The sequence below is a fragment of the Fulmarus glacialis genome, unplaced genomic scaffold (assembly GCF_000690835.1).
Source record: "Fulmarus glacialis isolate BGI_N327 unplaced genomic scaffold, ASM69083v1 Scaffold48612, whole genome shotgun sequence".
Taxonomy (NCBI): Eukaryota; Metazoa; Chordata; class Aves; order Procellariiformes; family Procellariidae; genus Fulmarus; species Fulmarus glacialis.
Window position 1 is genome coordinate 856 of NW_009199419.1, and position 14,675 is coordinate 15,530.

General features: G+C 36.6%; 1 protein-coding gene across 1 annotated transcript; it reads right to left on the reverse strand.

The window, feature by feature from the left end:
• Window positions 1-1,540: 1,540 nt before the first annotated feature.
• Window positions 1,541-14,209, reverse strand: LOC104071956 (pre-mRNA 3'-end-processing factor FIP1-like; the record flags this gene model as incomplete). The annotated part of the gene is made up of 8 exons (XM_009573239.1): window positions 1,541-1,650; window positions 3,939-4,007; window positions 4,287-4,417; window positions 5,567-5,674; window positions 5,863-5,924; window positions 8,128-8,231; window positions 11,730-11,787; window positions 14,178-14,209. Coding segments are annotated over 8 exons (674 nt in total), but the record flags the coding sequence as incomplete, so codon positions are not given.
• Between the last annotated feature and the right edge of the window lie 466 nt (window positions 14,210-14,675).

The window sequence follows — 14,675 nt, forward strand, 5'->3', positions numbered from 1 at the left end:
GGTCACTTAAACTTGGGATTGCTAACTTCAGGTAGGAAAAAAAAAAAGTATCACATAAAAATATGGTATAAAGACTATCTATGGTAAGATAGATTTATCCTAGCTAGAGCATACAACAAAGATTTTACTTATGAAGCCTACACCATGCACATGTATGACCTTACTGTATTAAGCTTTCCCACAACAAATGCAAGTTTCACAGAATCACAGAATTTACGCAATGCATTTTTTCTATATTAACTACATTTTAATATCCTGGTCATTAACTAATTTCTGAAGTATTTTAGAGATTCTCTGTCCACCAATGAGATGCATAAAGAACTGAAATCCTCTAACAAAACCTGTACCAGATACAGATTTGGAATCCTTACCCTGTGAACAGTACATTCAATTTTGAGAACTCTTTTACAAGAACATCACACATCAGAAGCAATTCAGAAAACAAAAGTAAAAAAAAAATAATTACAGGGTTGGTACAAAGTTTGGAAGACTTTTACTACTTCTTAGACAAGGAAAAATGGAAAAAAAAAGAACTAAAATTTACTAAAAACAGTGCAGTATAACCTGATAGCTCAGAGAAGAATTTAGACTACCCAGAGGAATATTCTAGGAGTGAAAGAAAAATGCAGGCAAGAGTATCAAGCAAGATTTTTTCCCCTCACCCAAGAGAAATATATTTGGGTATTGAACTGACTCTTAAAGGATGGAATAATTGAACATGAGTGCCTCTGAATTAGTCAAGGTACTTATGGATGCAGTCCATAAAGTCCATAAAGACAAGTCATAGATGCTAATCTTTAACTGTTGATGACGAAGGCTTACAACCTGTTCTACCTCTCTTACCATCATTTATAATACAACGGCTTTTAATTTGCACAGAAGAAAACTCCTATACAGGATCACTTGATAACTGAAGTAGAGCAGAAGCATGGATTCACCCTAAGCCAAGTGCCGGGTATCAAACAGCAGTAGCTTAGATATAAAAGACAGAACTTATTAAAGCCTGGGGCTGGGAGAAGAAGGGGAAGAAACCCTAGTAAGGAAATAATTTCTCTCATTTCAAAGAAGTGTAGTAAAATATTCAAATACGGAGAAGCTAAAGCTACCTTGCAGGAAAGAGACTGGCTTCCAGGAATCCTTCCAGTTGTTGAAGTCATAGCTGTCTGATTCCACCTTGTTTAACTGGAAAGTGTTAGCTAATACCCATAAAGACACTAGCTAGAAACATTTTGTCGGCCAATCTAATTCCACAGAAAAAACATGGTGTCATACATCAACACCTGGATTTTTATAGCTGCCTTGTTAGTTGGTCCTGCTGGTTTTTCTTCCCTTTCCTTCTTCTTTCTCTTTCCCGAATAGCCAAGAAGGTAGCACAGCATTCATGCATAATGGTGACTGAAGGCTAAAAGTGTTTAGGATCACTCTACCCTTCATTTCTACCTGTTACAGAAACAGATTTTCCTTTTTTCCTACAAAAATCATGAACTTCAAATACAGTATAAAAAGTTTTTTGGTCTTGTGTTACAACTCTCTAACTGACCTGTTTGTTGGAATTCCTGATTTGAATAAGGCAGGAGGAGATGTGAAATCAGCTTTGGTCGACTGCACTGCCAACTCTTTCTCCAAATTTCCAGTTCTGCCCTGCTGTACCTTCAAAATAATGTTTCATCATTAGTTTAACCTCAGAAGTACAGTAGCCCCAACACTCAACACAGCACATAGCCAACACAAAAAGAAAGTCCAACTTTAACCAGATTTTTAAAAAACTGTCATCTTTGCACAGTTAGTAAAAGTCCGTATTTTATAAGGATATATTACTTAAGTACTGTGTTTAATATATGTAAAAAGGAATATGCCAGAGAACAAATTATTAGAGAAGATTAGACAGTTTTAATATTTATTTTCCAAGCATTTGATTTGGACATGAACAGACCAAACTTATTTTCTTGTAGAATTTCCTGTATGAACAAAATAACATCTTAATTTTTAAAAGAAGCATACTTATTAAAAAAAATAAAAATCTTCACAATCTTAACGACAGAGTTATCTAACAAGTCTGCTACCCAACAACAAAACATGAGACAAGAAACTGAGTGGATACTCTGTCTGCCTTACTGACTATGAGATCTAGTAACCACTTAATTTCCGAGTCATACCAGGAAGTCACCTCACACACTTTAAAGGCAAACTTTAAAGACTTTTCATTAGTTCAGACTGAATACTTCAAAAACATACTGCTGTTACTGAAGTACTGCAAAATTCCAGAGACACGTTATTAAAGCTATGCAAGACCTTTCACGCCAGTACTTCAAGTATTGTTTGACTTCAGCAGCACATTATACATGAAAGAAAAACCTACATGGGTTAGCATTAAAGACAAATCTGTACTGATTTGTTTTTTAAAGACACTCCCACTGTACCAATCACATCGCTACATCACTCTACATAGCTAGTTCACTCATGGTATAACATCACATAGGCTGTGATCTCACAGCTTCTTGTAGGCAAGTGAACTACTAAGCTTTTGCAGAATCTCACTTCTAAACACAGGCACCTTTTTCCCAAAACCACAAAAATGCACGTAAATAGTTAAGACTGAATTAAACTTAATCCAGAAATATGAAAAAAAAAACTGAATAGGTTTGGTTTAAGTATTTATCTGAAAAATCTGTAAGTCTTCAATTAATTAATGAGTAACTGGAAAATGTAGGAGACAAAGTCTTGCCAGTTACAGAGGATTAATCCAAACACACCATGTAAATTACATGAGACTTAGTATTTCAGAAGAGTGGGAAAAAAGTTAATTATTTAATAATTCTATGTAAACTCCTTGTAAAACACATGACAAACTCTACTTCAGACTCTTAAAACACAATTATTACCTGTACTGTTTGATCACTGGACCCCCAGAGAGTCAATACTGAGCTAGAAATAGGGGAAGCTTTGGTTTGGAATACTTACCCTTCTTCCTTCAGGACAACAGTTCAGAGAAGTTTGAGAGTGTAGTCAGCTGCAAATCATAACTCCCATTGCCCACCATTTCCACCATTCCATAACACTATTATAATGGTAATTGAGGAAGGCAAAAAGCCCCAGGGAGCTTCTGATCTGTTCTTGCTAAGATAAAGTCAAAATGACTGGATATCCTCAAGTAGCATATGAGGGGAAACAAAAATACCTGTCTGCAATTGACACTTCTGTCACAGGAGTATACAGAAGAAAGCAACAAACAGTTCCAAGTCATTTTAATGACAGTTCAAGAACAAAAATGACTGCATATTGAAAATAAGCAAAATAAATAACCTTTGTACTTTAATTTCAACTTTAGTATCAAATGAAAGAGTAAATGAGAAAACGAGAAGTTGAAAAAAATGTTCAATCCTTAAGATAAATCCCGTCATATAGATTTTTCTGCTGTCTGAAAGTCAGCATTTCCAAACGTAAAAATATTACATATAACTTGATTTATTGCCATCTAATCCCAAAAGGTCAACAGAAAAATATGGAAGATTGATTTTCACATCTCAGAGTTGCCAAGGATAAGTGTTACAAAACACAGTAAGAGCTACAAGGCCACAGGAAAAATAAACATGCTGTAACCTACAAAAGCTTCCCCAGCACATCTGCACGAATTCTTTAATCTGCACAAACAAATGCACTACAGCTAAAAATAAACCATCACATAAAGAAAAATTAGTTTCACTGGGAAATTTGTTAGTTCACCAGGCCACTAACTCACATGCTTGCAGAAGGGTGACGAACAAAGCAACACTTTTTAATCAGCATTTTGTGACATACGCAGAAAGTCACTGATGTAAGATGAGAGTTTGACATAATGGCTATGTCCATTTCAGTTGTACTTCTATCAGTCTGTCGTGGCATGGGAAGCAATACTCAACAAAAATGAGAGCAACCAACAAAAGTTTACTAAAATTCACCTTAAAAAGATGGTATCTGCCATCGAGAATCTCTGCACTTGGTCTTACTTCCATAGCATTGTCTTCAGCCTAAGTTAAATAACACATTGCCCATTAAGATACCATACAACTTTTAAGTGATGGGCCACAATCTGAATAATGGTACAGATGCAATCTAGCTGTAGCTAGTCTGCCACACTATCCACACAAATTGCCAATGAAGCAACACAGGAACACTCTAGGCTCGGGGTGGGGAGTCAGGTGCACACTCTAACAAACGCACTGAACTGGGCACAACAAGCTTATGACACACAAGCAACTTTCCAGGGAAAAAAGCACGTATAATACCACAAAAGTTGTACTAATTACCGTAATTTTATTTGTGGTTGAGGTAACTGGTAAAATTTCAAGACCCATTCGTATTCTCTTTTGTTTTTCACAGTAAGCTTTCCAGGTATCTTCATTGAACCCATAGTTGAAATAATCAGAGAGATCAGCCCCTTTAAATAGAAAAGCATAGGTTTTTAGGACATTACAAAGTTCATCTTTTCTCTTCTCCACTGAACATATATACAAAACGGATTAGGCATTGATCTAAAAACATACTACTGCAATGTACAATACAGTTTTACTTCAGTTAACATAGAGTATTCATGGCTAAGACTATAAAAACATTAAAATTTAGTCAGAAAGAGTATCTTGCCTAGCATCTCATCTCAGGGATCAAGAGTAGATACTTACAGAATATCATAGGATATTATAATCCCTGTATCTTTACACTAGGATAAATGTAAGATCTACAGGTTTGCTGTATGTTCAGTGAAGAACCACTCCCTTTTGCTTGTTCTGTATTTGACTCCTCATTTCGTTTTGACTCCTAGTTTCATTTGATGCCACGAAGTATTTTTATTGTAAGAGAGAGACCAGACATAACTCAAATGCACAGAATGTATTTCAAATATGTAACAGTTCAAACACCAGAATATTATCAAAGGCTTCTTTTTTCCATTTTGTAGACACTAGTTGCATTGCCAAAGCAACATACAAACACCAGAAAAAACTATACACAGCAGCAAGACGTACTGCCACTAAAAAAACAACAAGCAACGCAGGTATTAGACAAGTCTGGCAAAATCACTTGAGCCAACCAGACAATACACACAGGAGACTTATGGAAAACCCATGTGGTACCAGCTGCTTCTTCAAAGCTTATGGACATCTATGTGTGAACACAAAGAAGCACAAGCAGCTATGTTTCACCATTCTTCATGCTCAAACCTATTAGAACTATTTTCCATTCTGCTTTATCTTCTGTCCTATGGCACAGACCAATGGCAGTAATCTCCACAGAAATACAGATTTCCAAGGAGAGTTCAGGATATACATACATTTAAAAAAAAACAAAGGGCATGTCCTACAGTCTCCTTTTGCTGATGGATGTGCAGAATGTATACTAAGAAACAAGGCACACCCACACACTCTGTGGCACACCACAAAGGCAACAAGTAACTTAGTTGCTTTTTCCAAGTTCTATTGTACAGTATCTTCTAGCTATAGGGTAGATAAGACCTACATGCAGTAAACGGGAATTATTATTAAAATAACCTACTGAATACCTACATATCAGTTAACGTAAACCAGAACATTACCTGGCTTTCTCCAAGGTTTATCTTCAAAAGAATCTAAATCTACTTCCAGAAGTGGCACACCATTAATACTCCCCGGTGCATCTAGATCCACCCCTTTAACTTTTGCACCTGTGAAGAAAAGTTAGAAAGTTAGAGCCTTCTGTCTCTACCAAATAGTTTTAACACACTTAAAATAGAAATAGGAAGTCAGATTTAAATTTATGAAGAAGTTTTGGAAGTGAAAATTATTTCCTTCATCCAAAACAACCAAATATTTTTTTGCATTTTTACTAACATTACTGTGTAAATTTTCTTACCAGAAGATCCATAAGCTCGTCCTCCTGTCTTAATATTGAGATTCACAGGTGCCGCTCCGTAACTTAAAGAAATTAACAAAACTGAATTAGACAGAGAACACTCTTAAAACAGAAGAAAACACATAACAAGAGTTAGCAAGATCCAGAAACAAACTGGACCCAGGCTCAATCACCATCCTGAATCTCTAGCTTTCCAAGCTGGTAACACTGTAAAAGTAAAGAGATCAGCCTAGGAGGAAGAGAGTGTACCTTTCTATGCTCAGTAGCAACTTCTCCAACTAATAAACAGTTGTGAAGCAAGTCCCAGTCACTCTTCCTGAGTTGAAAGGATAAAGACCTTGATAGAAACAAGAACGGACAGAACCAGAAGAAGAGAGAAAGGAAAAATGCAGTTCATTTAGGGATACAGATGACACTCTGGGGATTAGAGTAAAAACAAAATAAAAAAAAGAAAAGAAAGGGTTTAGACAGATCCTTTTCTCTTTTCGTAATTATTCCATTTAATCTGTACAGAAGTAGAAAATACAAGCATTCCTCTACAATGATTGAAAGGCTGTTTCAATGTACTTCTAGCAATCACCTATCCTTGTGACCAACAGAAAAGTATGTAACATTTCACTTTCTAAAATACTTGAGAGCTTTCTTCATAAAAATGCACTCAGAAATCTAGATACTGATTTAACTACCTTAGGAACTACAGTATTGTTCATTTGGAACATTAAGAGCAGGCTTTCACTACCATTTGCATGCAGTGTAGCTTATCCTCACAGGTGGTATCAACCCATAAACGTAATGAGATTAGCATATAATTAGAAGGCAGTGTATAGTTTGCAGTACCACTTCCATGCAGTTTTAGTTTTCATTCAAGTGCTACAAAAACACAAAACTGACACAAAACATTTAACCTTCTGATCTGCCATGCTGTATTTGTGCATGACTTTGTCAAACAAATCTTACGGTTTTTTTTAAACAGCAGTTGACTACTATATGAAAAATCATTTAATCCTATAAAAGGAACCTGTTATACTGAAGTTAAAATGAACAGCAATGTTAAGTTTGTTTTAGATTACTGCCCCTCCATGAACTTTCTGTCCAATTTGCCCAGAAAAAAGGTTTTTCAGAAAACAACCATGTCTACGTAAAACTTTCTACTCTAATTAGATTTAGGATCATCTGCTCATTGTTTTCTGTACTCATGGAAAGAGCACCAGCAAATCTACTGAGAATATAAATGTAGTTTTGCTTTAGTCTCACAAAATTTGAGGTCACTGCCTACACCACAAGCATACTGCAAGTTATTGAAAGCAGACAAATAAAGAACTGAAAGAATTGCTATTTTTTATATCACATTGATTTGCACAGTTAGTTTAGGATATGAAATACTGAAAGTTTAAAAATATTATATTTCAAAAATGAGTAAACCACCTGCATTCTAAAGTTAAGAACACAATAATATACATGAGTCAGACCTACCTGCAGACCTGTCATAATTCTATTAAGAAATGACACCCTAGTAACTCTGGGTTTAATAAGCATGAAAACATTAGGATTGCCAAGACAAACAACCAAACCACTTCCCTCAGAAAACTTCCATGTAATGAAAAATAGTATTTCATAATTTTGGGTAAAATTAACACTGTTCAAAAGCGTTGAGTGAAAAACAAGCCCTTTATCAAGAGAAGAAGGAATACGGGGCAATAACAGTAGCAAAAAATTTCTTGTATGCTACAAATGCCTAAACCATAATCTTGAGAAATTATCTCCAGAGACTGGCAGCTCCATCCTGAAGTACATTAAAATCTTATTTGAGAACATCTATAGGAATTGAAACTATAGAGGTCTAATAAGAACTGCATCCACTACAAACAGGACCAAGGACAAATGTTTCCAATGTTCTCTGTGCTTACCACTCTACCATTTGCAACAGAAATGTCACCGTCACAATAATGACCCTAAAAATGCTATGTAACATAGCCATTCCATAATAAAAAACAACCCTCTACTTTACAAACTTAATACAAGTATTTCTCAAAGTCTAAAAACAAATCATACAACAGGTCTTCCTTTAAGACATTTCATTGACTTCATTTCACTTTTTTGTTTTCAAGTCACTATATCATTAAAAACATTGTTAAAGAGCTGAAAAAACCCTAAATTGAGACTAACTATGCATACAATTTGACACTGACAGGTATTAAAGAGCCTGAATTGATCATTAAATGTAATCTTGAAAGTTCCCCCAGTTAATGTTTGCAAATAACTTACCTATACTGTGGAGCTCCTGTTTTAATATCCCCTATGGTGACTTGAACATCATCTTCATCATCATCACTATCACTATCACTGTCATCCTCAGCCTCTGCCACCTTCTACAAAAGAAAAAGTCGTTGCTTAGACAAAAAGCACTCACTTACCTTTACAGTGGAAAAATAATCCAGACAAAACTATCTGTTCTAGAAATCTTCGAAAGAAGAAAATTCTCCTTTTCCTAGACCTCAGAACTGAGTAGCATTAACAGTAAATTTAGGAGGCTCATCTGCTGAAATGCTACAAGTATCTGAAGCATCTGGATCAAAATAGAGAAGTATCTTTAATACTAAGTTCTGTTTCTGAAACATGACGTTTCCTAAATAAGCATAAAATAGCTTCCACTACCTAATATCCTTCTTCCCTCTATTTAGCTCACACACACTGGTTCTACTCTTACCTTGTCATTCAGGAAAGAACTTAAAGACATGCAAGACTAGCCTCTTGCCATCCTCAATTACATATCCAGAGTAACTCAAATAAATGTTTTTCCAGTTGTAGATGAACACTACGCTTCAGAGAAATCTATTCAGTTCCTAGCATCAGTAAACTATATAAAACACACGAGATTTTTCAGCGAACAGGCTGAAAAAACAGAAGAGCACACTGCACGCTGTTCCGTCCCATAGCATTGAAGGTTGTTGGTAAATAAAATTGTCATAACGGTTCATACCAAGAATTCATCTAGTCCAGTGGTTTGGGTTTGTTCGGCGTTTTGTTTTGGTCCTCTCTTCCCAGAGATCATAGGGGAGCGAAAAAACAGCGCAAACTCTTATGGTGCTCCTCCCTAACCCTCTTTCAGCCGCTGATCATTATTAGCTCAGGGCATTTCCTAAGCCAGTTATGGTTTGTCTATTTACCCCCAAAGGATCTTTCTCTCAAGTACTTGCCGAGACTTCCCTTGGACTCATATAAACTCCCAGCAGCGACACTCTCCATAGCACCGTCTATTGCATGAAGATCCAACCTCTTTTATTTGTTTTCATCCTGGCTCCTATGACTTTCATTTAACAGTCTCAGTTCTCATATGGAAGGGACTGTGAGGAGTCAATCCTTACTTACAATCTCCACACGTGATTTTGTTAGTGTCCATCATATCCTACGTATGCCTGTCCTCCAGGCTGAGAAGTCCTTGCCTAGTCAGCCATTCCTTGTACGGAAGCTACCTCAATTACTCTTGCTGCTCTTCTTCTCTCAACTTTTTCCAGTTGAAGTAAAGCCTTTACGATGTGAGGGGGAACAGAACAGCACACAGAATTCAGGGTGCAACTGAACCATGAATTTATGGTATAATGATATCTTCCGTTTTGTTCTCTATTCATTTTCTGCTACATCCCAATGTTTAACTGCTTTTTAGACTTTAGACAAGCACTTAACCATCAATTTCATGGGTCTTTCTACGTATCTCAGTGTGTCCCTCCTAAGTGGTAACGACCAGCTCAGAGACCACCATTTTATTGTAAACCTGTTTTTCCACCCGTGAACATCACTCTTCTTTTTCTATACAGATTTTCAATAACCATTTATTAACCAGTCAGTTCTTCACAGATAGTCCTTGTTCTTACTATCTTGAATAACTTTGTAACATCAGAAAACTTGTGATCCCACAACTCACCCGTTTTCCAAGTAATTTATAAACACATTAAACAGCACAGGTTATGCACAACATTCCAAAGAATCCCCACTGGAGGTGACCTTCCTTCGCTGTGAAAATTGAACTTTTACTTCTACCCTCTGTTTTCTATCTTTTACACATCAATTATCCATGTGGGACTCATCCTATAGCTGCTTACTTTTCTTAAAATCCTTTGGTGAGGAATTTCTTCAAGAACTTTGTGCAATCCAAGTGAACTTTATCAACCAGATCACCCTTATTCACATATGTGTTGAATCCTTCAGCAAAAGGCTAAACATACCGAATTGATTCTGCCCAGGTAGCCGGCAGTTATCCAAGCAAAGCTGAGCTCTACCCCTTATCTATTATACTGTCTATTCACTTGCCTGGTACATAAATTAGACAAAAATAAGCAACTGCATAGAAGATAAGATGTTGGGAGTGCAGGTCATCCTTGCTATACAACATTAATATAATTTACAAAACAATTAAGAGTCTAATCAAGGGGGGGAGGGGGGAGTCTAGATCAGTATAGATATACTGTAAATGACAGCTGAAGACAGAAGTCAGTCTTTCAATGCCCCACTGCTGAAAAGTAAAAGTTCACCACTCTCTCACACACCAGGCAACCCACACAGTAGAGAGCCATTACAAATGCATCGAACATAAAATAAAATTTTGCCTGGAGCATGTACCTTTTCAACCAAAACCAATTTCACTTACAAACAATGATTTCTTAGTTCCCTCCTGACAGAAATATTCACTTTTTCTTATTCAACCAACTTGAACACCATCCATTTTTCTAGGTTGCTGCTGACCCTTCACGTGCACCTTTTACCATGAAGTTCTCAATTTTATGAGATGTTCTAATGATATCCTAACAATGCTAGGCTTTATACAGGTGACAAATACAAATATATGCAAGTACAAGGAAACTGTGAGGATTTTCAGAAATATTTTAAAATCAGCAAGTCCAAACAAGTATACTATTGTCTCCTTGTACCTAACATATTAAATCTACTGCCCACTTACAGTATTAGCATCAGCACAAAAAGCCTTTGGTGCACTTAAAATAAAGAGCTTTTCAGTTTAAACAATTGAAATAAGTTTTTTAAGTTTTTATAAGTTTTTTTTTCCGCAACTTTAAATAAGTTGTAATATCTTTCATAAATAAAGTATTAGACTTACTGAAAAAAAAATATAATTTTGAGAGAGGCGAGTCCTAAAACTTGCACAAATATCATGATAATGGTTTCTGCATCACTTAAGAGAATTCTTGCAAGATATAAGCTAAAGAATCCCAGTGAAGTAAAATTACAATTTTTTCACAGAACAGATTTAAACTGTTCCCATTCACAGTAAACTGAGACCTTTTATCAACACTGCAACTGTAAATTTCATTTCCTGGTCCTTTCCTTCATCATACTAACACTGAAGTTGTAAGACATACTGAATATTTAAGACTACTACCAAACAAGTTCTGTTATGTTGCCTCTGAAAGGCATGTGTAATTCATCTCTTGATCCATATTGTCACACAGTTCTGCAAATGCTGATTGTTTGTCATGTTCAAAAAAGAAAAATAATCAGAGGATTTTATTTTCGTATCAGTGAGGAAAAATAGAGAGCTTATCATTTTGAAAAGGATGTCTGTGAGAAAAGACAGCTGTCTTGAAGCACTGTCTTTCTCCTCCAAAAAACTGGAAGTACTATTCATTTATTTTCTGTAAGTTAGATTTAAAAAGTGGACTGCAGCTGGAAATTGGATTCCTAATTTAGTAATTTCTAGAGTTTCTGCAGATAGTGTCGAACACCTTTCAGAAAAATAAAATCAAAGGCGTACACTTATGCATTAATTCATTTAATTGTAAGTCCTAGCCAAATTACGAATAATCCATAAATCAAAACAAATTAAAGCAGTATTTCAAAAACACATTTAAAACTACCGTTTTCACAACGCCATTTTCTGCAGCTTCCTCTTCATTTCCAGGTGGGGGTGGAGCACTTAAACAAAAACAAACAGGAAAAGATGAAACTAGGTATTTATGCACATACTGTTTCACACATATCAGCTAATGATGAAAAAAGCCTTGCTACATCATTCCAGAGAAGAGCCAAAGCTCCAGCTATCTTCTGCATTAATTAAAAAAAAAATTTAATTTATTCAAAAAATTTCTAGATTAATATAACATTATATTAGCAGGATAATATTTAGCTATCATAAATCATACTAACTGGATGTTTGTAGAATAGTTGGAAGTAATAAGGCACTACACCTGGATCCTCTTTTGGAATCAAAGTGAAATCTTTCATACTATATGAAGGGAGAATAACAGCTTCCCCCCCCCGCCCCTGCAGACTGACGCTTTTCAAAGACATAATGGAAAAAACATTTAAATACCCATAGGTAATGCTGCACTGAATCAAAATTCCCGCATCTGCATTGTGAAATTTTCTTCCACCATATGGAATAGCTACAATTCAATGATTAATTCAATTATATTTTAACTGTAGACTGAAAACTGTAAAAATTTTAAAATTACTGGTCCATCTAAAATGACCAGCACTGTCGAATCCATGCAAATGAGCTGTCTCACTGAGCTTACCTACTGCTGTTTCTTACACAGCAATATTTTAATTTCCACAGTTCCATTAACTGTTAGGATGTTGCATCACAAACAGCAGAGTAAGGAGGGAGCCGTTTAGAAACAATATTCTTTCACTGAAAAGATATTTCTGAAATGGACTGAGCAACTGCCAATTTTTATTGAACAGAATGATTTTGATCCTGTCTTCTGTTGGCAAAATACCCACTTATGAGCACTGCACCAAAACCCAACACAGCCCAGGTATGGCCCCAGGGTTCAAGCTTGCCCATTTCACTTCACCACCCAGTAAAATGACAGACTAGCCACAGACCTGAATAAAACCTCATGATTTTTATATATACGAAGAATGCCAAAATTGGGAGGCCAGAGACCAAAACTTTGAACAGGTAAACTGCTACCACACTTCCAGAGTTCCAAACACAACTCGTAAGATGCATAAGCTACCATTTGTTATGCTTTTTAGCCCACAGCTATGTATTGAGGCAGCCAAATGCCAAGCTAGACACTATTGACCAGAAACTGGAATAAAACACCACTGTTTCTAGAGATCATTTTGGTTGCCATGCAAATAATTTTCTTAAACAACAGTAATACTGACAAAAGGTGCCAGGTCAAGAAAAAGTAACTAAACACAGGGAATCACTTGATATGGAATAGCTTCCAAATAAAGAGCAAATAAATAATTAGAATTCTTTGTCCTGGAAAAGAGATGATTCAAGATGAATGCAAGAGAGGTCGAGAAAACTGCTAAGTGACATGGAAAAGGTGACAAGAAACAACTCTGTTTCTTATACCACAAGAACTAATGGGAATCAAGTAATTGCATCTAGTAGCTGCTTCAAAACAGTATCGTATGTAGTCAAGTGTTGGAGGTCATTACTGCTGTATCACACTGTGCCTGTCAAAAGTTGACATCAGTTCAAAAAAGCAACTGAGCAAGCTTACAGGCAAGAAGTCCACCACGGGTAACTAAATTCAAGAGTTCGCATTGAAAAAATCTCAGTTGACTGGAAGCATTTATAGAAAATAGCAATACCTGTTTTTTTGCATTGGCTTCCCTTTTATTTGTTTAATTTATCTTGACAATTAACAACTTCCATAGTTTATCAATTGTGAGACTTCTTTCATTCAGCACAAGAGACTGATTCCCATTTCCAGTCAGTCCTTGCTACCAACCTCCATCAACTTAGCTAGATTTTCAAAGAAGCATCTTTGTGCTTTCTTTCATACAGCTCCTTATAACTCAAGCAGGCTCCCCCAAATACTTCCAAAGCTTTTTCTAAATTTCTTGCAAATACTCTCTTACTAATAAAAAAAACCAAAGCAGATGTGTTATGCGACCTGCACATCAAACTAGCTGGTAATCTTCCACTGCTTCCTTGTATTCCTCTTCTTGTAACTGCATTGTAAACTCTTTGGGAGACAGACTGTCTTTTAATTTCTAAATTATCTAGGACAAATGAAGTCCTGATCCCTTACTAAGACTGCAAAGCACAATGATTACAGAAATAAAAGACCTGTTGGCATTTTGTGAGGGGGTCTTGCTGTCAATACAGTTAAAACTTAAAATAACTTTCATATTCAAGTGTCCCAATTTCACAGGTAAAACCATTTCACGGAAAAGCCAAGTCATTCTAGCAGACCAAACAGACTACCTTAAGGGGATTTTCAGAGACACCGGAGTGTGTTCAGGCGCTGCGGACTTTCAAGCAGCTGGGAAGAAGAATGTAATGAACACAATTTTTGTGCACACGCTTCAGGACTTCCAGTTGTCAAGATACTCACCTAGCTTTTTCTTCCTCTGGTTTCTCTGCTTCATTTTCATCTACCAAAAGAGCAAAGAAACACAGTAACTAAGAATAAAATCCCTTGAAAACCAACCGTGAGAGATATCTTGCCATGCAGATTACTAGGCAACTCTTCAGTTTACTATTGAGACATTTTCATAACGTTTCAATTGTGAAATCAGTCGAGCAGACCCCAGAGCCCTCACAGTTCTCTGTACTGACAGGTCCACCACAGGGGCAGGGTTTAGTTTACAGGTTTCATTATGATTCGAACGTAAAGAAAGTCCCTAAAGCTGTAAAGAAAGTTTATGCATAAAAGGTTAAGGCTGCTTCAGTACTTCAAAGTTGGGAGCCTGGGCAAGGAGGTACTGGGGAGAGGCTCGGCTGCCCCAGGGGTGCGTGTGGGGCAGGAGGGCCATGCGGGCCTCCCGCCGCGGAGGCCCAGCACGCCTCGGCCTGCGCGGCCAGGTCAGAGGGGCCGGGAGACCTTCAGCGC